Below are 24,591 nucleotides of genomic sequence, written 5' to 3' on the forward strand. Positions count from 1 at the left end.
TTGGGGCCCAACGTTTCGGTGACGGTACTTGTAGAACACATTGGAGTAACTAAAATTAAAACGAACGCAATTGTCAAGTAGTCGCTTTGGCCGAGTGGTTAAGGCGTGTGCCTGCTAAGTACATGGGGTTTCCCCGCGAGAGTTCGAATCTCTCAGGCGACGATAGATAATTTTATTTTTTAAGCTTGCTTTGTTTTTATACAGCCTTCTGATCTGTTTGTGTATATTATTATATCAGATTTTAATACATGTTATAATTTTATGTTTATTGATATTTTGTGTAAATTATAATCATAGAGTATTGATTTTTCACAATTAAATATTGATTTGAGTTTTATTTGTTTTGGTTATAGAGAGATATTATAGTAGACAGAATAGATGATAAGTATATCTATATTATTTTTTGGAATTAATACTCATTTTGGTCTATCTTGTTTGTCGTTTTTCTCAAAATCGTCATTTCTGTTTTCGGACCCCAAATTGATCCTTAATATATATTTCACATATTAGACTATCACGTCGTTTTAACGTTAAAAATCAATCGAGAAAAAACTCGATTCTCTTAAGCCGTCTGAAACCTTTCCCCTCCTCCCCATTTTCCCCATACTGGAAACTCCACGTCGATCGCATGATTAACTTCCATCCACGAATAAACTCTGGTAAAGTTCTATATGTTCCATTCATTTTACTTTCATGTACTTATTCACCAAATAATAAAATCAAAATTTTCTCTCAACCAAAATCTCAATAGTATATCACTTGAAATAGACAAATATCAGAAAACTTTTAAAAACATATACAAAAAAGTCCTTATTACAACGTGTTTTACAAATGACTACAATATATATGTGTTTGCATATATATGTATGTATGTATGTATGAAGCAATCTACAAAGCATATAATTGGAAAATACAACCATTTCACGTAGCAATGCACATCTATGTCGCGAAAGGGTGTGGTTGATTGTGTGTCGGTATAAATTATTACAATTGTAAGAGAACGATCAAGCTTGGAAATCTTTTCTTAACTGATTGAGGTGTCAGATACTACTGCAAATATGACTTCCTTCTCCTTTTTTGACAGATAGACAGATATCTCCATTTTAAGCTATGGCATTGTGCAGGATCGATTTTGGTAGCTGTCTCATTTTCTTCAGTCTTCGGTGGTTGTTTACCTTGCAAAATTACCGGGTCCAATTCATTATATGTTGAAACCATGAGTTATAGCTTCTTTGCTGCAATCTTCCATGTCGGCTGGGCAGCTACGCAAGTATCTCACATGTAATGAAAGTCTTTGATCAGTCAATATTTCTTTTGTCATGAAAAATATGAGACCAGCAATTTTCATCTTGTTACTCATCAAGAAATGTGCTCATGTAATTTTTTGTAACGTGTCCCATTGACTCATTATACAATTCAAGCTAAAAGTGAACTTCGGATGCAATTGTTTTGGCACAATGGTAAATCAAGTCAGAATGAATTGATTCGTGAGTTTAAATGTGCGAAAATTTCTAACTTCCATTGACTTCTTTATCCTTCAATTTGCCGAACAGCTCTAAATTTTTTTAAGCCTGTAATTATGCAGCTTACTTTTGTTTTAGGTCGATGGTGAACTGCATCACTCTGAATTCTACAAGCAGAGTAGTTTTGGCGAGCTGTCGCAATGCTTTTACAATGGTTAATAGTTCTTTTGTTTTTCTTTATTTTGCTCTCTTGTTGTGTATTTGTGAAGTAACTTCTATTGAGCACCGTTCCCATTCTTGAAGTTTAATTTTCCTGAAGCTTGCCAACCTTAGTCTATATGCTCTTGCCTTCGTTGTTTTCAACATCGACACCATAAGGGCTGGTATCAATGTTGAAAATCAGGTATGTTACACTGTAGGTGTGATTTTGGTCTTTGGAGATTTCTGTTTGGGTGCTTACTAACTTGACTGTTAATTTTTTTCACTATCGCTGGATAGCATTTTTATCAATCTTCATTGGATGCTGTTTCGTGGGTATATTTCATTTTGGAACTGATGAGCCAAGGTTGGTAACCGGTGTTGTTATTTTATCACACTAGCAGTAGATATCGAATCTCATTTTTATTTGTACCTCTACTTCATGCTATGTGACGGGAAATATGATTGCCGAGCTTCAATATTTTTTACTCCTTTCTTCTAGATTGAAAAGAGAAGCACGTGAAAAAGGTCATGCCAGAGTTTATTGGGCGTACTGGTTTAACAAAGTGTTGTATCACCAAGTGGCCCCTGTTTATGTGCTAACTAGAGTTGTTACAAATGTTTCCCAGGTTATGACACATTTATCGAAAAACTTTCCTGACATTTTGATCAGTAGTTTCAAAAAGGAGTTTTTCAGATTAGAGATTTCTAACATTTACTTTGAATTGCTTCATTTACTTGATGGCACAGGCATTTCTAGCTTTCTATGTCATAAATGATCTGAAAATGATCCAATCCTCAAAAGCTGTGGTACCACATTTGATTTTACATCAACACTTCCATTTATATAAGATTATCCAGGAAAAGGATATAAATTTTGATAGCTAGTTATCATGTGTTCAATATTCGTGCCTAGGTTCCTGTTGTCATCTACATTAGCAGCTTCCTCGTATCACTCATCCTACAGGTTTATATATCGGAAAATTTTATTTGCTTTATTTATTTTTTGAAAATTTCCCATCTTGTAGTGATATTGACATGTACTCGTCACACAGGAGATAACCTGGACAGGTCAACGTTCGAAGGTGCTATATTCTGCCGGAGGGTTTCTTTGGATGATTTCTGGTGCAGGGATCCTTTTTCTTCCAAGTAGCATTTCTTTTATGTATATTTTATCCATTGTGATTGGAGTTGCAAATGCTTTGATGATGGTATGGACCAAGTTTCCCTCTCTAACTTTTCTCATTTGGATCAGAGAACATTTTATTTTTCTTTTCGAAGCTGTAATCATGGATTTTCTTTTAGTATGCTAGGAAAATTCTCTCACTTCAATACATTTATTTTGAATATTTATAGCATTACTGGAATTTCGAACTTCTGAACAAATTCTTTTCGGCATAATAGGTTTCTGGGGTGAGCATGCAGAGTTTTCTCGTTGGCAGAGATCTCAATGGATGCGCCTTCGTGTATGGATCTTTGAGCTTTATGGAGAGAGTATTATGTGGACTGGCTTTATGTATTCTCGAGTCTTATCAAAGTAAGTTTACGGCCATCTTTCTTCCCTCGACTTCTGTCAGTAAACCTAATCCGATGATCCTTGTACTTTACGCTTGTTCCTGTTTCTTCTTATCGCCACAACATAATTTGCTGGCGGCCGGATTACATTTCCACGCGATGTCTCTCTTTGTCTTTGTAATATTCTGTCATTTTCTTGCAGGCTCTACTCCAGGAGCGATCAAATTATCACCACCCAAGTTTCCATTTCTCTGTCACGAGATACGGACTAGGCCTTGTTCCCGCAATATGTTCTCTTGTCGGGGTGTTAGTAACACTAAGCATGAAGCTCCCGGATCCCAGTTTTGCGCCTTTGTCGGATACGCTACTGGCATAAGAGAGCAAGTAGTGGTGAAACTACCATCTCTCAAAACATCGAGTTCTGGTTCACCGGCAGATGTTGATGGTCGCCGCCGAATGAATCAAGGATCTGCAAACCTTATATGCAGATAATGGAGCAATTGATGGAGATTAGTTAGTTTACTTACATATACATATTAAGATATAGATTTTTTTCATGTGTGTGTCTGCCAAGTGTAGGCCGAGGTCTTGATAGCATGATTCATCATCTTCGAGCACTTTCTTTAATAATATTTAAATCCTTATAACTTTAATTTTATCTCACGAAGCAATTCTATAGTTTTTTAAACTTATACACACGAAGAAATTATATGAGAATAACAATGATAAAATTCTATTTTAGGGTCTATTTATCTATCTAATTTGGATCGCTTACTATTTTGTGATGTGTAAAACGATATGACATATCTTTATTCGTGAGATGAAACAACTATGTCCATAAGTAATATTTTTAACACAAAAAGTATTAACTTTTCATAGATGTTCAAAATATGAGATTTGACTTATAAAATTAACTTGTAAAACTGACTCACACAAATTTTTGATAAAAAAATAAAATGTTACTCGATCAACATACAGAAACTGTATGAAACTATTTTTTGTATAAAAATGAACACGTAAGTCGTAACACTTGCACGCTGTGGTGGCTAATTATTAGTTTCAATAGGAAAAAAGCAAATTTAAATTAAAATTCAATGATGGCCATATATAAATATTTTCAATCAGTGATATTATTATTAATATATGAACTCATTATAACATAACATGAAATAAAAGCAGATCGACGGATTTGGCTCCTCCATCTCCCTCGGTTCCACCATCTGCTCTCAGCCGAGCTCTCTCTCTCTCTCTCTCTCTCTCTCTCTCTCATCTCCCGTACTCCCACAATTCCTCAAATCAATCCTCCGAAGATCACCTATACCCTGAATCTTGGCCCAGGGTTAAAGAATTTCTTCCCCGGTTGCCTTATTTTTGATACAGAATATTGGAACATAGAGCAAGATGAGCGCGGATCTGGCAGCTGCGAGCACGCATGGAAATCTGGACGAACAGATTGCTCAGCTTATGCAGTGCAAGCCTTTGTCTGAGCCCGAGGTTTTCTTTAATCCCTTTTAATTTATTAAATTTTCTATTTTGTTTTCGTCGTCGTCTTTTTACAGATCTGGTGCGTGTTGTAGACTTGAATATGTTGAGGGGTGGAGGATTTTTGGCTCTTCGTTCTGCACGTTTATGTTGTTGAAAATATTATTTGGTTTTCAGATGTTAGATTTCGTTCTCATCGATGTGATTTCTTTTTATTTTAAGTGAGAGAAGTCAATAGGAATTCGATTGATTTTCAATCTTTTGTCAAGAAATTTCTAGACGATATCATTAGGGTCTCCTGGGATTGACTGATGGATGCATTGGATTTTTATCTTTGAAGTTATATTTATCTGAGAAACTATGGAAAAATCTTGAAAATTCGGATCTTGTTTTTGTAAGCTGTGGCAGTTGGAGGTGGTTTTTCAACATCATTTTTATATGCCAGAAAATTCAGATGGATTCTGAAAGTGGAATATGTGTGGAATGAGAAAGGAAATGACAGTTGTAGAATGAAAAGAATGTTTTTATTTTTATTTTTCTGCCATAAAATTTATTTGTAACATTGCTAATTATTGGTTTCTTCCCCAAACATGCCCAAGATTCGCATGAATTTCCGTTGTCCGGTCTTACTATTTGGTAACTTCTGCATTGTAGAGATTCACAGGACGTTAGAAATTTGTTGAAACTATACTTGGCCTTCTACGCATTCCTCTAAGTGGTCGATTTTTAGAAATTGGCCTCTTGCTTCTAGTGTGATTTAAATACAAAGGAATAGCAATGGCTTTATGCTTCATTTAGCTGATGAGTTGACCTTGTAATTTGATCTCTTCTTGTTTCCTTTTTCAAATTGTTGTTCCCATAATATTCATTCATAACATGAAACAGGATGTAGAATATGAGGGTACCTCATTTTTTAATTTCAGGTTAGGACCTTATGCGATAAGGCTAAAGAGATACTAATGACGGAAAGCAATGTCCAGGTATGGCAACATTTCCCTGTTTACTGCTACTATCTATATTAGTTTAGGTTATTGTTGAAACTTGAAGTATTCTTATTAGCCTGGAAGATAACAGTTTATTTTTTTACCCATTATCAACGAATTGACATAGTAAAGCCTCCTGTGTGGTTGCTAGTGTTCGTTGTGATGTACTAAGGCTGAGCTATCTAAAAGATGGTACCTTTGATTAGTATGAATTGGAACTTGACATCCACCACCTATTTGACACAAGCTGTCTCTGTGCAATATTCCATGCCTTTGTGTGATACATTATGTGGAAGGAATTGGTTTAATTGTAATTCATTCTATTAGTTCATTATTTTATAATCGAACTAAACTTATTTGAGAACAGATTCAGTAAAGAAAATAGGTTAGTTTTACAGATTGTTTGCTGCCATAAGGTCTCTGAGGGGAAAATTTTGTAATTGACTTGATGATTATTTTCCTGAGCCTACCTTTTTATTGTCTTAATCATATATAAATATTGGATACTGATGCCTCGAGAATGTCTTCTGAATGTGTTGTTAAAGCTGTATTTTTTAAAAAAATTGGCTCTTTTTGATGTTTTCTTAGTTAATCATATTTTTTTGGTTTAGCGTTTCTGAGGTGTTTCATCATACAATCCTAATTAACATATGTATGGACACTCACGCAAGTGTCAGTGACTAATGTTCACTTGTCAGTGGATACTATGTTGATTTATTTGTTGCTCTTATGCAGCCTGTAAAAAGCCCTGTGACAATTTGTGGTGATATTCATGGACAATTTCATGATCTTGCTGAACTCTTCCGAATCGGCGGGAAGGTATTGTAGTTTTCTATGACACTTATCCTTTTGTCTTGAGCTGGTTAATAGATCTTTGGCTGAAATATCAAAGAATTGAGTGTAAGCTTGGAGATGTCTTGTATATGATAACCAGTTGAATTGGATTTTTTTTGTCACCCTGGGTCTTAGTATATTGCATTTCTTTTTAAAAATGAAAGATATATTTCTTGGTATTCTGTTTATTTCTGTCTCTATAGATGTTCTTTTTACAGGTTTCTTTTTCTGATCGTGTTTCACTTGTGTTGTATTAACTGCACTTGATGATTCTGTTTGTGATGCCTGCTTTACCACATTTTTATCTAGTTGGCCACCATCAAAGACAGTGACTGTTGACAAATTAGACCAATCGTCGTGATCATTATTAAAAAAAGTCACAGGTAATAGGGAATGGTATATGTTTGTGTTTCTATGTGGGGTTTGTGGTTATGTATGCTTAAATTTGGTAACGTGCCTGTACTGTCATTTTATATGGATTATGTTGGTTCCTGTTACTCTCCTTTCACTGTGAGTCAGTCTGATTAATAAATTGGTGGGGCGTGGGTTGTTCTTGGTATGATGCTATTAACTTGTTGAGGTTATTATTCTCAACCTCTTTTACTTTACACCTCAGTTAATTGATGTGTACAGGTGCATTTTGAGTATCTAATATGGGTTAATCTACTCGTTGACAGTGCCCGGACACAAATTATCTGTTTATGGGAGATTATGTTGATCGGGGCTATTATTCGGTTGAAACTGTAACTGTAAGTTCTAGCTAAATGACTATACATTCGAAACAGAATATTGGTTGCCTAGTTTTCCTTTCATTTTGTTTTGAAACAGAAGTATCGAAACTTGAGAGACATTTGTCCACTTGTTTCCTGCAGCTTCTAGTAGCACTGAAAGTGCGTTATCCAGAACGGATCACAATTCTCAGAGGAAATCATGAAAGTAGACAGGTATTAATTTACGTTACTAATTCACGCTAGTTCTTCATTTAATTTTATCTGAAAGGTGTTATTTGTATGGCCTGGTTCTGATTAATTGCAAATAACTAAAGCACTACTTTTAGCTTTAAAACCGATACAATTCACTGCAGAATTGCTATTTTGTGTGTGGATAAATGTGGTGTGGTATTGCTATTTTACCATCCTCTCATTTATTCTGCCACTTCTATTGTTGAGATACATTCAAACTTTGTGACATGTAAGCTAAATATTTTAACTTAAAACCTTTTGTATTCAAGTTGACTGTGTTTTTTACCAAGTCTTGGTATATTGAATCTAATTGGCATCTTGATGTGTTTTCATACTATTAGATTTTTTTGTGCTGAATGTTTGGTAAAACAATTATTTGTTTTTGGCAGATAACTCAAGTCTATGGGTTTTATGATGAATGCCTGCGAAAGTGAGTTCATTCTGTTCCCATATTATTTGCTTCACGCTATGTTCAAAGTTTTGTATCATGTACTACAGTACTAATGTTTAATAGTCTAAAGATATGGTGAAAAATGTTTGCTCGTAGGATTGATATGGTCTGGTTGTCACAATAATGTCCTTTTGCATGCTTACAGCTGAAATTGCGTTACATGGTCTCCAGTGAGTTGTTTTGAGTAGTTGAAAGACACTTTATAAAAACAACAGTTGTAGATGCAATTGTTTCTTCAGTTTGTCACCAGATTGTGCATTCTTAGGTAACTGAAGCAGATGCCAAGTTATGATAGAGCACCATAGAGATTTCTAAGTTTAAAGATTTTCTGGCAGAGTAGTTTGTGTGTATTTATTTTGGTGTCATATTCCTACATGTTCATTTGAATGTTTTGAATAGTTTTAAGACAAATTGATTTTTTGAAGAGGAAATTGGTAAGCTTTAAGAAATAAGATTAAGCATGTGAGAATGAGAAATGACACAAGAGGGGTAATGGATAAAGCTCTTGAATAAGTCAGTGCCTCAGAGCATGCTGCGATCCTCATCCCTCCCAGCAGCATATCGAGTTCCATGAGAACGTTACAAACTTGACCTGTACGTTTGACAAGGTTGCATCTCATTTAGAATCTTAGTTTGTTAATATAAAAATGAAGAAAAAGTATCTGAATGACCAATTGTTTTACATTCGTACCTGTTTTTCATCTTATTTTCCTCATTTTTCATCCCATATCAATGCAAAAATATTGATATTTTCATTTGGATTATAGATATGGGAATGCTAATGTATGGAAGACATTCACGGATCTGTTTGACTATTTCCCTCTGACTGCCTTGGTTAGTAGATTTACTTGTCTATTTTTGTTCCTTCTATTTTTTCTGACCTGTTTATTGTTACATATGTGAAAAGCTAGTCCGTAGTCCTGCAGTTAATTTTTCCTTGTGTACCCATTGTAAATGAACGTGAACAAAATTGTAGTTATCGTATGCAGCTAGAAGTTTTGAGGCCCTTGTTATGTATTTTTTAGAAAAAAATTTGGATGTATCAAGGCATTGGGCATTCAAATAGATTTGTAATCTTTGCATAGGTTGAATCAGAAATATTTTGTCTGCATGGTGGACTATCTCCCTCTATCGAAACCCTTGATAATATAAGAAACTTTGATCGTGTTCAAGAAGTACCACATGAAGGTCCAATGTGTGATTTGTTGTGGTCTGATCCTGATGATCGCTGTGGTTGGGGCATCTCCCCTCGCGGTGCTGGATACACTTTTGGCCAGGTAAATATCAACCATCGAACAACTAACCAAACATTCTTGTTTTTTATCCTATCATTTTATCAATCATGTATCAAATTCTTACAGGACATATCAGAGCAATTCAATCACACCAATAATTTGAAGCTTATTGCTAGAGCTCATCAGCTAGTTATGGAGGGGTACAACTGGGCCCATGTAATCAATAAAATCATAATTCTTGAGCACATATTTTTTAATTATCTTTCTGAGGACCGGATGCTTGTTATGAATTAATCTTTTAACCCCCATCGCAGGAACAAAAGGTCGTCACTATTTTTAGTGCTCCAAATTATTGTTATCGCTGCGGAAATATGGCGTCCATTTTGGAAGTTGATGAGGGCAGAGAGCACACATTTATCCAGGTTTCACTAACCCGTCTTTTAATTTTTATGCCAGTCATGTTCATTGTCAAGCGTTGCGATAGTTTTTGAAGTATCTGTAATGCAATGTTATTGTCGATTGTGATTCAAGCATGATGCTTTCTGTTCCGGTGCCTGTTAGTGATCTTTAGTTGATATCAACTCACTCTGTGTTTAATTTATTTCAGTTTGAGCCAGCTCCTAGGAGAGGAGAACCTGACGTAACTCGAAGAACACCAGATTATTTCTTGTGAGGATGAAGTTACTGACACTGATGTTCGCATGAATCGATCATTTTGTGGTGCTTAGATGTCTGCTCTGGCAAGATTCGAGCTTCAAGTTAGATGAGGTGGTGCGAGTGCAAATAAGCATCTGAAATATGAAAGTCCCTCTGTCCAGTTATATTCTAACGTAGCAAGTGTGGGAAAGTTTGTTGGGGATGGTCATTTGTACGTTGGTTTGTAATTTTCTAATGTTCTGTTTCTGTCCCTTTTACACAAATAATTATTATTTTATGTCTTTTTTTTATCTTTTTATAAATGACTGACATGCAGTGGACTGTTTTGTAGAAGTGGTGAAGTTCTTGATTCATTTCATATTAGTACGTTGCAATTTGTGTGCTGTGGTATAACGAAGGATAATTCCCAAAAGGCCCAGAGTTTTGTAGATGCCATCCAAATTTCCCTTATGTGTCATTTTATAGTTTTAAAATGCGAACCATTTTTTTCTGGAGTTTTCCGAATTGGGGAAAAAATGGGTAAAAAGGTGAATTGTTGCCGATGGTTCATAATCCATATAACACTAAGATATGAAGCTTGGAAGGTCTCAAAATTGAGATCCAATCATATCACGTCTCCATCCAACTTTTTATTTTTTAAAGCAAACTGTTGAATCGTGTGTCCCTGAGTCTTAGATTGAAAACATTGAAGTGAAACCAAGAAGTTACATTGAAGTGAGATCAAGAAGTCCATGGGTTCATCATGTGTTTGTAGCCGTTGATCAGTGCAAAGTTCATTTTTTTTCTCCAAGAGGTACCGACCTGAGTATTTTTTCATGAATGAAAATGATTTAACTTCGGGTAAAACTTATTAAAGAATAAGGTTTAAACGAACCTTTTTTGCCACCAAGAAAGATTTATTTCTACTAAGCTAATTCTTGGTCACAAAGATTGTTACAATAAATGAGGTAAAAATCTTCAATACGCTAAATCTTGATCTTCGAAGCAGGAGAGTTTGCAGCTTCCTTGGAGTTTGATTTGATAGCCCTGCAAGATTTCATGTGCACATGAAGCTTTTCTGGCTTGAAAGGCTTCCCACATTGCCTGCCAATTTTTTTAATACGTAAGCAATAACTAGTTTATGAAATCCTACAATCACCATCAAATCAAAGTTAGAATACAATTAGGCGTCTTGGAAATAAAGTTCTCGGTTAGCAGTTTATATGGAAAAACTCAAATGGAGAAAGCACTTACGAGCAATTTGGCCAATTTATAGGCTTGAAAGTAGCAGCACAAGGCACCCTTTGATCATTGAATTCAATCTTGTTCTTTGTTGAATCCATCACCCCATCGCAACTCTTCCTGTATTATCCAACAATTAAAACTAAACAATCACCCCGATATGTCAGATATTTGACCATATAAAATTTTTGAGATGAGCGAGGAAGTTTGTTACAGTTGGGTACTGGTAAGGGAAGAACTATAATTCATCGTCAATAAAGTCTGACATGTTAAAAAAATATTGCTGACTTTTTTTCCGGATGAATGGTTCGACTTGAGATACCTGCCGCTCCATTGGGATTGAGTCAATTTAGGAGTCCCATAGATCCTATGAGAGCCTCCAAGCTTATCCCTTTTGCATATTTGTGATGAATCAACATTTCTTTGATCACTAGAACACACATTCAATAAAGGGTAATTTTTTTGCTTATTGATCATCACCACTGCTGAATCGTTAGTACTCAAAGCACCGCAACTCATCAAGTTCCGAAAGATGTTTGATGCACCAGTAGAGTAGGTCTTGCTTTTCGTAAAACGAGCCTCGGAGGAATTGTTGGATGAATCAGCTGGTGTGTCACTAATCTTTTCACTGATCTTAACTCTATTGCTTCTGCTCTTGTCTTTCTTGTTGATCTTGAGCTTGTAGTCGTCGGAAGTCCACAAAGTCTCCAGTGTTTCGGGTTTTTTCACTTGTTTCTTGTGTACTGCTGTGTCTGAATTCTTCTCCATTTCAAGTTTTGTACAGTCATCCGTCAATGTGGATGTCTCGGAGCCAAAGAAGAGGGGTTCTTCTTCGATTTCGGATGAAGATCTTCTTGGGACATGTGACGAAGTTTCTGATGAATGGCTTTGGTTTTCGTCTGTTTTTTGATCTTTTGCTGGTTGCTTACCTTTTTGCATTGCAGATTTTTTCTGAGTGCATGCAAAGTCTGCCAGAGTTTCACGAAAGAAACGACTCGTCAGATAGCGGGATAAACATATATCATAGCTTTCTGTCGTTTTTTGCCTATTTTGAGTTCGAAATTTTTAGAAACTACTTGTTTAATTTCATGTCGGAATCAAATTTTAGTTGACTGATCTAAAATTAGTTCACCTCTGTTGATAATAGCGGAAGAAATCTCTGATCCTTTGACAACATATTCATTGTCTGAGATTGGAGTAACAAGATCATCATCAAATAAATCTTGCCACACATAGCCGGTCTTATATCTCCTGTCAAATTATGTCAAAAATTTAAAAAAAGAATAATTTCCCCTAAGAATTTGATCAAGAAAATAATAGCTGAAGAGAAAAGATTGGCCCATTCAAATGACAAAAACTTGAGACAAAAGTACCAAGTATACATTTATATTATGAAAGTACACACAGTACATACCTCTTGTATGACCAAGAAAAAGATTCTGGCATGTCTTTTCCACGCAAATCTCCCAGCCATCTCTTAACGTCTAATTCATAAAAACCCCAGATATCAGATACGAGCGTAATTCATTTCGAATTTCGAACAGATCCACTCAAATTAATAAAAATTGTTTGCATCATTAGCACACGTACCTCGCAGCCGAACCCCATTTCTTGAAAGATGATGGATTCGAATGAGATGAGGGTGTTCGATACAGCCCTTTCGACTAAGAAAGTAGACAACATTGAGCCGCCTCGCTTCCGCCCCGATCCCTTGTGTCTCCATTAGTCTTCTGTCAAAGAAGAAATCACATGTCACATATTAAGGATGAAGAAATCACATGTCACATATTAAGGATACAACCCTCTTAACTATCATTTCAGGCTAAATAAATTCAAAAAAGTAGTTCTCTTTTGTTTTCAAATAAAAGAAGTTCCCAAGACAGAATTCTTGGTTATGTGCCGGCCTGCAATAACAAAAGGCGAAAGGGTGGTCGAAATAGAGACTTTTCTAGTATATTTCAACGATTAAAAAATCAATGTAACATGCATGGATTTTTGCAGGCCCCATGAAAACAAACATACTTCTGTGTTGGTAATAGAAAAGCTTGGAAACAAGAAAATTCTCACTCGGATCGAGATGATCATTGGACTGGGAGAGTAATGTCAGTTGTTTAATCGCAGATGCGATTAATTTTTATATATTAAGATTAGATTTAGATCTGTAAAACTAAGCTATGAAAAGGGAAAACTTGGTCTCGTTCAGGAAGTTGTCTGATTTCCCGCGATATTGTTATGCGTTTTTGGCAGCTTTTGACTCTCTCTTTTGCCCGCATTAAAGAAACTTTCTTCTTGCATGCATTATTTAACAATGATCCACTTTTTTTTTCAAAAAAAAAAAACAATGATCCACTTTTACGTAGTTATATGAATAAAATATTGATTTTTGATTGTATGATAATATAAAAAGTTCGTCACGTTTTTTAATATCTTGCGAATTTTTATGGCAAATATACAATTCTTGATTATGATTTTTTTTTAATTCTTTGAATGTTTCTTTATAAATTCCATAACGAAGAGCGGGAAGCAATTGCAAATGGAGTAAGTTTCGGGGAGAAAAATATTGAAATAGCAATATTATTGTAATAATAATTATATATATTGATTCGATTTTATCATTGAATATACATGCATGCATAATACATTGAGCCAATTTGAAACTTAGATTAGTTTTTAATTATTAGTTTGATAATTTTGGACATTTTTTTTCAACTATTCAATTTGGGAGCATGGGAAAAATGATATATTTTTCGTCACTATTTGGCAATTAGGAATAAATAATGATATCTCATGCATGAACCCATCAAGATCCAGCCCAAACTCCCGGCCCATATCTAAGGCCCGCAGGTGAATGGCTCATGACAAGCCCAGGTATTCTCCTATAAATACCAGGTTTGAGCGTATGGTTATGGATTCAATACATTATTTTCAGCAGCACCCTTAGCTGCTCCCCCATATATCCTCAGTCACTGACTTGAGCGTCGGAGGGGCTACGCCAGGACACCCTCCTGGCCCCCTTTAACGGTCTTTTTCGTGATTTCAGGCTCAGGACAATTTCAAAACCCTGCGTCTGTACTAGTGACACTTGCTGGGAGCAGACCCTAAATTTCCCGTGAGTATCCCGGTCAGGTCGTGGGGGTGTGGGGGCAACGCCCCCATAATTTTTTCAGAAATTAGACAATCATTCGCAAGGGGCGTGCTTGGGCGAGAGCATGTTTGGGCGTCGGGGCGAGCTGGCGGATGAAGGGCGAGCAGGCGAGGGCGAGCTTGGGCGTTGGCGATGGGCGAGCTGCAGGTGGCTGGGCGATCTCGGGCTCTAGGCGAAGGGCGAGCAGGTGCGTTGAGCGACGATGGCGAGGGGCTGGCGGGCTGGGCGAGGCAGGCTGCTGTGGCGTCGAGGGGGTGGGGCGGGCCTGGCAGGGGCGAGCCTGCAGCGTTGATCGAGCGCCGAGTGTGCTGGGCCGAGACTGTTGTGGCGTCAAGGGGATGTCGAGCTTGGCACAGGCGAGGGTGAGCGCTGGGCGAGCTCAGGGGTGAGAGGATGGCGAGAGCCTGGCAGGGGCGAGCCTGCAGCGTTGGGCGAGCGCCGAGTGTGTAGGGGCGAGGCTGTTGTGGCGTCGAGGGGATGTCGAGCTTGGAAGCAGTGAGGGCGAGCGCTGTGCGAGCTCATAGGCGAGGGGATGGTGAGCTTGGCACAAGCGAGGGCGAGCTCGTGGTGAGGGGCGAGCGTGGGGTAGGGCGCGCTGTGGCGCGAGGGGCGAGCGAGGTAGGAGGCGAGCGTGGCACGACGCTCGGGCGATCGTGGCAGAGGGCGAGCTCGGGATGCTCAGGCAGGCGCGCTGGTGCGAGAAACGCTCGGCGAGCTGGCGAGGGCGAGTAGGCAGCTGGGCGAGCGTGGCTGAGGTGCTCGCGCGGGCGCTGGGCGAGCATGTCACGGGCGAGGGGCGAGAGTTGCGAAGGCGCTTGGACGGGCGCTGGGCGAGCATGGCAGGGGCGAGTGTGGCGGAGGCGCTCGGGCGGACACTGGCCGAGCGTGGCTCGGGGGCTGGGCGAGCGTGGCGGAGTCGTTTGCGCGGGCGTTGGGCGAGCACGGCAGAGGTGAGGGCTCGCGGCGTCGGGCGAGCTCACGAGCGCAGGTGTAGGGAGAAGAAGGTGGGTTGCGATGGTGGAACGTATGTGAAGTTCAGAAGAAATTATGCAGGGGAGAAGTGAAATTAAGCAGTATTGCGACTTGATTTGTTTCCAAATTTCTGGAGACTGATAGATGGCTGGTAGAAAATGCACAACTCACATGTTGTAAACTGAGAACAACACAATTAATCGAACTTTGAACATACGATTCAGTTCGACTCGGGAGGGGGAGACTGGTGATACTCCAGGGATGAACCCATCAAGATCCAACCCAAACTCCCGGCCCATATCTAAGGCCCGCAAGTGAATGGCCCATGACAAACTCATGTATTCTCCTATAAATACCAGGTTTGAGCGTATGATTATGGATTCAATACATTATTTTCAGCAGCACCCTTAGCTGCTCCCCCATATATCCTCAGTCACTGACTTGAGCGTCAGAGGGGCTACGCCAGGACACCCTCCTGGCCCCCTTTAACGGTCTTTTTCGTGATTTCAGGCTCAAGACAATTTCAAAACCCTGCGTCTGTACTAGTGACACTTGCTGGGAGCGGACCCTAAATTTCCCGTGAGTATCAAATAACATAGAAGAGAACCCCCATTATCAATGTAATCAACTTATCATGCTCGAATTCATGGGTTTTGTCGATTATTGTTTGCTTCTTTACAATATTATTCATTTGTATATCAAATTTCAGTCATAGTCAGTTTTTTTTTCTGCGATTTGAATAATTTTTCGAGATGACGCTGACGTATGTAATGTCATAGTAAAAATTATGATGAAAAATTATTAAAATTGTAAAAAAATTAAAAAATACGAAACTAAGGTTGAAATTTTATGACATTCATGAAGATCAAAGTTGCAAAGAGTAGATTTATTTCAGTTGAAGAAATAGCAACCATATATTTGCTTTTTTTTTTTCACTTGTCCACAAAATAAAGAAATGACAATATATATAATATACACGAAGATTGGTAGCTGACCTTTTCATTATTCTTTGGTTTTGCACTGATTGAAAGCTTCTTAATTTATCCTCGTCTCGCAGCATTAGAAAACTAAAACTCTTGCCTGGTGATCAGTCGGAAGCAGGTTCAGGACAGAACGCGAGACGGCCGGAACAAAATACGGACTGGCCAATAACATTGCAATTTTGCAGCACATACGGGATTCTGGGCTAAAACCTACCCTGAAATCGTATCTTGTGCAAATAAGTTCTGGTGACCTGCTGAATCTGGTTGGGATGATCGCTTCGCAGCTGAGCCAGGAACTGGTCAACTTAATCACTTGAATCCTAAGACACATGAAGTTGTCAAGAATGTTGTCCATGATGTTGTTCCCATGTTTCCCGATCAACTTTATCATGCGGGAGCCGATGAAATCACTCCCAACTGCTGGAAAATCGATCCTTTAATTCAGTCTTTCCTCGCTAAAAATGGAACCTTGAGTCAAATTCTTGAAATGTTTGTTAATTCCACTTTACCCTACATCACTGCTCTGAATCGAACAGTGGTCTATTAGGAGGATGTTTTATTGGACGCTAACGTCAAAGTGAACCCTTCTTTGCTTCCACCCTAAAACATTATTCTACAATCGTGGAATAATGGGCCAAACAAGACAAAAAGGATTGTCCAATCTGGTTATCGTGCTATTGTTTCATCTTCAGATTTTTATTACTTGGATTCTGGGCATGGAAACTTTTTGGGGAACAACAGTTATGATCTGCCGCCTGGCACTGATCAAGGTAATGGAGGATCATGGTGCGGACAGTTTAAAACATGGCAAACCATATACAACTACGACATAACTTACGGACTGACTGAGGCAGAGTCAGTGTCAGAGCTGGTAATAGGAGGGGAAGTGGCGTTATGGTCAGAGCAAGCAGATCCGACTGTTATGGATCCACGGATTTGGCCTCGAGCTTCAGCGATGGCTAAACTTTATGGTCAGGGAATCGAGATGAAACAGGAAACAAAAGATCTGTAGAGGCTACGGATAGGTGGAACTAGTGGGCACCACTCGGGGAATTGGTGCAAAACCGACTCAGCCACTATGGTGTATCAGGAATCCAGGCATGTGTAACACTGTTCATCCGATGTAGATACTCTTCAAGAATTTAGTTTTCTTTTATTTATTTGGCCATCGTTGTCAGTATTTGTCTGGTTTGAATATTTTGAGGATTTGATGTCATTGAGATATTTGTATCAAGAACGTTAAAATTCAATTTTTCTGATGCTAATCTTTTCAGGTTGTCGTTTGCAAACATTAGCTCGTGTGCAACTAAAAAACATCGATCCCTGAAATTTTGATTAGACGTACACCAAGTTATTCAAGCTTAACCTCGAAAATATCGATTTTTTGGAGCCTACTTTAATTTGAGGTTGGAACATTTAAAGATTAATAAAATGCGGTTCCATCTTTCCAAGATTTATTGCAGAATAAATAAATCTAAATGTATACAAACTAAACTTTTATATACTCCATAAAAGTTTAGTGGTATTCAATGTAAACTTTTGTAAAATTTTAAAAAGTCATGTGATATTCAAACTTGACTTTTAAAAACTCTACAAAAGTCTATAGGTATTCAAAATGTCAATAGATTTTTAATGACTCTATGGAATTCTGTTAAGTACAAGAATTATAGCCTAAAGTACAACAATAAAATGTCAACAAAAGTATTTGATTCAACCTAAAGATTTGGATGTACATTTAATACAAACTTTCATTCTTTTCTCATCTATTTATTTTTCCTTTTATTTGTACTTTTTAAAAACTAAAATTTAATTTTTTATTAATTATTATATACCATTTTATTTTTAATTATTTTCTTTAATTTTAGTTAATATATCTTAAATTATTGTATAACCAAATTCATACCGATACTATACCAAAATTTTCGGTATACCGAACCAAAAAAACCTTATATTTTAAAAAAAATTATAATTTATTGTTTTAAAATATTATATATTTTAAATTTTTTGTATATTTTTTCGGTATTTCGGTATATACCAAAATTTTCAAATTGGATATCGTTATCGTACCGAAAAATTCGGTATTGTTACCGTACCGTATCCGAAATCTTTGGTATACTTAAAATTCGATAAATTCAATATTTTTTTGTTACGGTAATCTCAGTATACCGAAAATTCAGTATTTTTTCCCACCCCTAACAGGGCTTGTATTGACATATGCTATATTACACAATTTTCTTTGAAAGAAGTGTCAATTTGATGGATTTCAAATTGAACTAGATAATGAAGCTCAATTGTCTTCATCAGCACAAGTTTATAAATGTGACGACTTTGATCAGTTATTTAATACTCAAAAACAACAACGAGCAAATGCTAATGCATGGAGGGATATCATAGCCAATGAAATGTAGAACGATGTTGATCAAATTGTCAGTAATGATTAGATTTTTTTTATAAAAGACTACTCATTATTTTGAGTGTTCTTTTAATAAAATTTTATTATGAACTTATAAAAATATTATTTATTAATATGTTGAATTGACATAAAGAATTGAAATTTTGATTTCAATAAATTGGATAGTTCATTTGTCGTTTTTCACAAATTAAATTGATTTAACTTTTAAGTAAGTAAAATTCTTTTACATTCATAAATAAAAATAATAATTTAAAATTGAAGAGGTTATCTATGTTCAATAATTATTTTAAAAAAATTAATAAAAAATAAATCACAATTATAAACTACAAAAATCACATAATTCTATGAAAAAGTTTACAAAATCTACAAAAATCTTGAAAAAAAGTCTATAAGAGTCTATGAAATTTGTTTTACAATTCTATGAGATTCCATAAAAGTCAATAAAAATCTATCAACTCCATAAAAGTCTATCATTTAAAAAAAGTCATTAAAAATAGATAAACAAAATAGTTGACTTGGGGTTTGATCTAGAAATGAAACCACTTGAGCTCCGTCACAGTCGAGCTCTAGCCAATCGTTGCCATCAACAGTGAGTGGATGTTCTATCACAATGTCAGCCATAAAGTTTTCCACACGAAGAAACCCAATATCGGTGGACTTCTCTAAGTTACTTCCACGGTGTTAGCTAGGTGTTTTGGTCATTGTCCCAACAGTATAATATTAACAAACACCTTGTTCTACTTTGTTAAAAGCGGCAAGAAACGTGTTTGTCGAGTGAAACTCAAGTCAACAAATCGAACGAGAGTGTTATTTGTCAAACAGCTGGGAAATTTTTGTGATAGAATAGATAAATCTCTCCGTACGATTTTATAGATTTGTGTGTAGCTCGATGCTGTAGTTTCTTTATCAAAATATGAGCGTGAAACAGCTAATTGCTTATTTGCTTCCCATATCTGCTTTTTCTTTTATCAAACAATGAATATTTTGCGGGACATGCATGGAGTAGGTTTATGTTTAATTCTGCAAGTTATGTATTAACTTGAAAATATTTAACCATTTTCTTGTCCTCAAGTGCACTATATACTCCGACTTTCGGATCATTTACACTCTTTCTTGCACTCAATCACATACCCAGGCATTTTTTTTAACGAATTCCCCGGATCTTGGCCTATAAATCCACTAGTTTTGGCACCTGATTTTTTAAAACTCCTCATTTTAGTCATGGAACCATCTTCAATACGGATAGTTCCTTCCCTAGCCGCAGCTTTCTTGATCATACTCTATGTTGTACTTCCGTCTTCCGAAGCTGCAATTTCGTGCAGTGACGTGATAATGGACATGCAGCCCTGTATCAACTACTTGATTAGTGGCATCGGACTGCCACCGGCCCCTTGCTGTGCAGGCGTATCGAATCTTGCTTCAACTGCCACAACCACACCAGATAAGCAAACTGCTTGTACTTGTCTTAAGAATGCTTCCAGGAACATTAATCTGAAGCCCGAGCTTGCTAAATCCCTTCCAGAGAATTGCGGGATTTCGTTGCCATTTGCTGTTTCGCCAGATGTTGATTGCTCCGAGTAATGATTCAATGCTTTCCATTCTCTTGTGTGCAAATCTTTTCTTGATTTCTTGAACAACTAACTAAGTAATATTACATACATATCTTTTGCAGGATTGGTTAAACAACGAGTGAACTTGCTGAAATTATGGTGTTGTGGTATTTTTACATACTGGATTCATGGAGGAAGATTAATAAATTATGAGCTTGGATCTTTTACTATTCCCTGTTTTTTGTTATGCTATTTCGTGTTGAATAAATTAGAGTCTCTTATCTGGAGATAAAATATGAGTTGTTGTGTATGCAATTTCACTGCTTTAAAATTTGAGTTGTTGTGCATGGAATTTCGTTCTGCTAGTCTTCCAAGGTGTGAAGGCAACCAATGTCGAGAAATATTACCTGTAAACTCAAGTTTCTGAATTCATTTTGTTCGTAGATAAGCAAACGAGAGATTGTTTATGTGATAGTTGAGTATTCTCTTTTATGTTAATCCTTTTGTTTGGTTTGGAAACATCAATATTAATTAGTTATCTTTTGAGTTTGTGTTATGTTATTTCTATTTCTGAATCAATGAATGTTTTAAGTTAAAAAAAAAACCCAAATTGGTTTTAAATTCACGTTAAAACAAAAAACCGCAACAAATGCGCTAAACAGTGAAAAAAATCCCAAAAAATAATAGGCCGAATTAAAAGACGTGAATAATTAAAATGACAAATGAAAATAAATATCACTTCGACAATAATTTCAACTGCATGAAGGGGTAAATTGATGCAATAGAGCATATCGGTGCTGTTATACATTCCAGCTCAACTTTATCGACCACCCCGTCTATGGATACTGTGCTTGCATGGTCTGCACTAGTCTTTGGTACAAAATGTTACAACTATATACATATAGGAATAATATAAGACTCTACTGTTGCTGCACTTTCATCGTGTTGGACTATACCTCAAATGTTTCTCATAAAAGTCTATCAGCTGCAGAAGATAAAACAAAGGTTATATGATCGAAAGATAAAAGTCTGCCCGTGAAAATTCAAAAGTTAGTATCGATGATTCATGTCATAAAGGGGCGAACTTGTAATGAAATACAATTTTATGGTCAAAGAACACAAAGTAAACTATTAGGATTATGAGGCTTACCAAGAGGGGATTGTTGGCTTTCAAAAATTTGTTATCCACAGTAACTTTAGATCCATCAGACCTACAGGCAGCATGGCAATCGAGGATCATGAAGAAGCAAACGAATTATGTGTACACACTAGTCGATGATTCAATACGTTCAAAACTACATAAATTGTAAAACACACGTCAGACAGCATCCCATGCAAAAAGGTTGCAGACATTTAAGGTGCAGTTTCCGGTTTCCCTACTTGGATAGGTTCGGTCAGGCTTGTGCGTTTCGAAGTCCAGCTCAAGTTTTGGATAAAATTTTCCAATGAGATAGTTTTGAGAACCTTTCAGACAAATAAAAACAAATGTGGAAGAGAATCCCCCTTCAAAGGTCCAATGATCAATAAATTGATACGTGACAATCTTATTCTTCCAATTTAGTGCATCCTCTTTATAAAAATAAAACTCAATTTCATGTTGGAGCTTCAATTATCAACATTTCATATAAATCATCAGATAATGATGAACCAAGAAAATTAGAAGTTCGATCACAAACCTCATTGCCTCAAAGGCTACCAAGACTTCTTGGATGTTGTTTGATATGGAAGCTTTGTAGCTTATGGGTTTGATAATCTGAGCAATGGAGCATGTTGTTTTGGAATCAGCATACTTATTCTGGCAATTTGTATAACTCCCCAGAAAATCTGAATTTTGAACAACCATAGGTTCTATTGCAGCACATATTGCTACTGCATTCTGTGGATCATCCATGGAGTATGATGTCAGATCTTGCTTGAACCTCTTGACTGAACCAGATTTCCTCTTTTTAGCCCCAGTACAACGATCTGATTGGTAAGTGTCCACAGCATCAGCTTTACTCGATCCATTTGGCAGTATATCTCCTTCTTTCGGTTGACCTACCTCAGGAGTAATAGCAATCCTCTTAGCGTCTTCCATGCTGATGGTCGTTGCTCCCTTCAGTTCACAAAGCTTCAAATTCAACTCATTTAGCTCCTTTTCTTCTCCCCTCTCAACAGAAACTATTCTCACACCATTCTCATTTATCCCCTTGGACACTTCAATGCTGTTTCCACTGCTTACATATGTCTCCCAACTATTATGTATGCTGCTAAAGTCATTCAGCCTGGTGAAGGAAATAGGATCCTCAGAGATCCTGACAACATGAGAAGGCACATTATAAGTGGCGGCTGCAGGGGATTGCTGCCGCTTCGGCAACTTCTGCTTCGGAAAATGCTGCTTTTTCTTAATCTGAGCATGAGTAATGCCAGTTTGGCGCTTCCTCTTGCGTGTTGGCCTACTTTTTCCTGTTTTCAAACTTGAAATACAACAAAACCACAAAGAATCCAAAATAAATATAAACTATAAGACAAATCAGCAATAATAATTTGCTTAAATGGCACTACAATTATAAGTTTACAAGCAGATCAAAGAGTTCATTAGCACAAAATGGTACAAGATACAGCAAGAACCGATGAAGATAAAAAAAACCTTTCTTCATATGCATCAATAATATCTGAACATTGCAACAAATTATCCAGAGGTTCCCATGTATTTGCTGCCTCCGACCAGCCTCGCCTTCCCAAAGACACATTGAAAATCAATTAGCAACAAACCATATCCAGGTCATGGACACAAAAAAAAAAAAACCACCCCCATTCTGACCATGTAAAAATGGGATTTTCAAAACATGTTACATTCGTGTTGAAAATTACTCACCATTTAATGAGATACTGAACTTGACCCTTCATTTTTTCGCATTCCAAATCAGCCCCAACGTTAAAACAGAAAATCCAAAATCAAAATCAAACATAATAACTTCCAGAAAAATAATCGATATCATCTAAAAAGTAAAATCCAAAAATTTCACCTTTCGGACGCGCTTTCTGCGTACGCTCTCAATCTCGTAGTATCCCTCAGCAAGCTTCACCCTGTCACCCTCGACCTCCTCCGCGTCCACCTCTGCAATATAAAAGGTTTCCGACGGTTCGTAATCTTTCTCAGCTCCCGAATCCTCGTCTTCTCCTTCTCTCTCTTCGAGAGCTTCTTCAACAGCTTCGAATTTGTCGCTCCCCTCTTCACTACGGGGACCCTCTTTCTCCTCCACCCCCTCAGTCGCATCGCCACCGTCGCTGAAGTCGGTTGGGGTGGGAGGTGAGGGTGGGTAGGGGGATTGTACGGGGTCAGCACTGCTGCTGCTCCTTTTCCCACCTTTCATTATCTCTCTCTAAAATGTTTCGACTTCTCTCTCTAGACTGTAGGATACAGTCACAAGTCAACCCTACAACTGGGTATTTCCAACCATTTCGCCGTATATATATATATACAAATGTGGTTTGATTTCCTGAAACCGTGAATTATATATATTATATTTTATCTGATATTTTAATAATTAATTTTTTTAGAAATGAATTGTATTACTTTTAATTTCGTATCAGAAAATACAAATTCTTGTAAAAAGAAAAAAAATCATCAGCTAACCAAAAAACAAGACGATGACACACAAATTTTGCAAGAAGTGAGCAGATTGTATTATTTGACGTCTCGAATGTTTGATCTCAAGAAAGACATTTACTAAAAGCATGTTTTGAATTTGTCGGATCAACGATCTCTCAGGTCTCAAATATTCAGATGATGCATGCAGTATAGTTTCCGATGAATGAGAAAACCATTTTGTAAACAAAGATATAGATCCTGTAGAATTGCAGGAAGCTCGCCTCTAAAGATTGATCCTCGATTGCAATCGAGAAGCAACTCGTTTATTCATTAAATACATCCAACATTAACTGCACATGTTAGAGTTTGATCCATTTAAGTTACAGCTCCTTACCTGGAATACGATTGGGAGAAGGGGAAGCCTGAAAAACAATAAGAAATTATTGTAGCCAAAGATAAGTTGCACATAATACACATATCTGAGCGATGACTAGCAAAGTTGAACTCCGTAGGCATAAAGTTGGAATTAGCCCTCCATATAATTATTTTCACTGGGAAGAATTTTCAGATTCCAAAACATGTTCCACCGTGATTTAAGAGGTTGAGTGAGATATATGATTTGGATGTGGATCGAAAGATCCATTTACGCTTTATATCTCGACTTTACTAAATAATTTTCTTTTTCCTTATTCAACATCTTGTAACCTTGTCATTGATTGGTATTGATAAGGATATTCAATTTTTCTTCTGCCTCAAAGCTGGGAAATGAGTGGCGTACACCTTCTTCATCCCAAGGTCATACTCGATGTGGTTGCTTTCAATACGATTGCGCGCACGCTAATTATAAAGTTCAAGATGGACTTTTAAGTCAAATGACTTGGTAAAACGTAGAATCTCGTACAAATAAAAAAAATGAGCTACTATTACCCAACCTTGTCTCTTGTCGGCCAACT

General features: G+C 37.1%; 4 protein-coding genes, 1 non-coding gene and 2 pseudogenes across 9 annotated transcripts; 5 read left to right on the forward strand and 2 right to left on the reverse strand.

Annotated features, from left to right (window-relative positions):
• Window positions 1-80: 80 nt before the first annotated feature.
• Window positions 81-162, forward strand: TRNAS-GCU (transfer RNA serine (anticodon GCU)). The gene has a single exon. It is a non-coding gene; the product is annotated as a tRNA-Ser (tRNA).
• Window positions 163-956: 794 nt separating this feature from the next.
• Window positions 957-3,812, forward strand: LOC142520042 (uncharacterized; annotated as a pseudogene).
• Window positions 3,813-4,325: 513 nt separating this feature from the next.
• Window positions 4,326-10,148, forward strand: LOC142551782 (serine/threonine-protein phosphatase PP2A-2 catalytic subunit-like). Its single transcript, XM_075661183.1, has 11 exons — window positions 4,326-4,670; window positions 5,582-5,638; window positions 6,377-6,460; window positions 7,153-7,224; window positions 7,348-7,419; window positions 7,827-7,867; window positions 8,656-8,722; window positions 8,974-9,165; window positions 9,250-9,339; window positions 9,438-9,545; window positions 9,731-10,148. Exons 1-11 carry the CDS (start codon window positions 4,578-4,580, stop codon window positions 9,794-9,796), a joined length of 942 nt encoding a protein of 313 aa, XP_075517298.1. The 5' UTR covers window positions 4,326-4,577; the 3' UTR covers window positions 9,797-10,148.
• Window positions 10,149-10,411: 263 nt separating this feature from the next.
• LOC142520053 (protein SOSEKI 1-like) lies at window positions 10,412-13,205 on the reverse strand. 5 transcript variants are annotated; one of them, XR_012813894.1, is made up of 8 exons: window positions 13,069-13,205; window positions 12,592-12,731; window positions 12,416-12,485; window positions 12,134-12,252; window positions 11,324-11,969; window positions 11,014-11,121; window positions 10,655-10,863; window positions 10,412-10,581 (listed from the first exon to the last, which is right to left on the reverse strand). XR_012813894.1 is itself a non-coding variant. In XM_075623013.1 (7 exons), exons 2-7 carry the CDS (start codon window positions 12,722-12,724, stop codon window positions 10,746-10,748), a joined length of 1,194 nt encoding a protein of 397 aa, XP_075479128.1. In that variant the 5' UTR covers window positions 12,725-12,731; window positions 13,069-13,205; the 3' UTR covers window positions 10,532-10,745. The 5 variants fall into 5 exon arrangements, 4 of the variants coding, with proteins under 4 accessions (XP_075479128.1, XP_075479135.1, XP_075479134.1 ...); XM_075623013.1 differs by having other exon boundaries at window positions 10,532-10,863; XM_075623020.1 differs by having other exon boundaries at window positions 10,532-10,863; window positions 12,592-12,728; window positions 13,069-13,153.
• A 1,418-nt stretch (window positions 13,206-14,623) lies between these two features.
• Window positions 14,624-17,561, forward strand: LOC142513700 (beta-hexosaminidase 2-like; annotated as a pseudogene).
• A 2,174-nt stretch (window positions 17,562-19,735) lies between these two features.
• On the forward strand, window positions 19,736-20,095 carry LOC142513716 (non-specific lipid-transfer protein 8-like). The gene has a single exon (XM_075619737.1). The coding sequence runs from the start codon at window positions 19,736-19,738 to the stop codon at window positions 20,093-20,095; it is 360 nt and encodes a 119-aa protein (XP_075475852.1).
• A 698-nt stretch (window positions 20,096-20,793) lies between these two features.
• LOC142551790 (chromo domain protein LHP1-like) lies at window positions 20,794-23,507 on the reverse strand. The gene is made up of 6 exons (XM_075661195.1): window positions 23,073-23,507; window positions 22,922-22,947; window positions 22,694-22,780; window positions 21,741-22,520; window positions 21,215-21,275; window positions 20,794-21,049 (listed from the first exon to the last, which is right to left on the reverse strand). The coding sequence occupies exons 1-6, from the start codon at window positions 23,418-23,420 to the stop codon at window positions 21,002-21,004; spliced, it is 1,350 nt and encodes a 449-aa protein (XP_075517310.1). The 5' UTR covers window positions 23,421-23,507; the 3' UTR covers window positions 20,794-21,001.
• Between the last annotated feature and the right edge of the window lie 1,084 nt (window positions 23,508-24,591).

The sequence above is a fragment of the Primulina tabacum genome, chromosome 1, assembly GCF_025594145.1.
Source record: "Primulina tabacum isolate GXHZ01 chromosome 1, ASM2559414v2, whole genome shotgun sequence".
NCBI classification, from domain to species: Eukaryota; Viridiplantae; Streptophyta; class Magnoliopsida; order Lamiales; family Gesneriaceae; genus Primulina; species Primulina tabacum.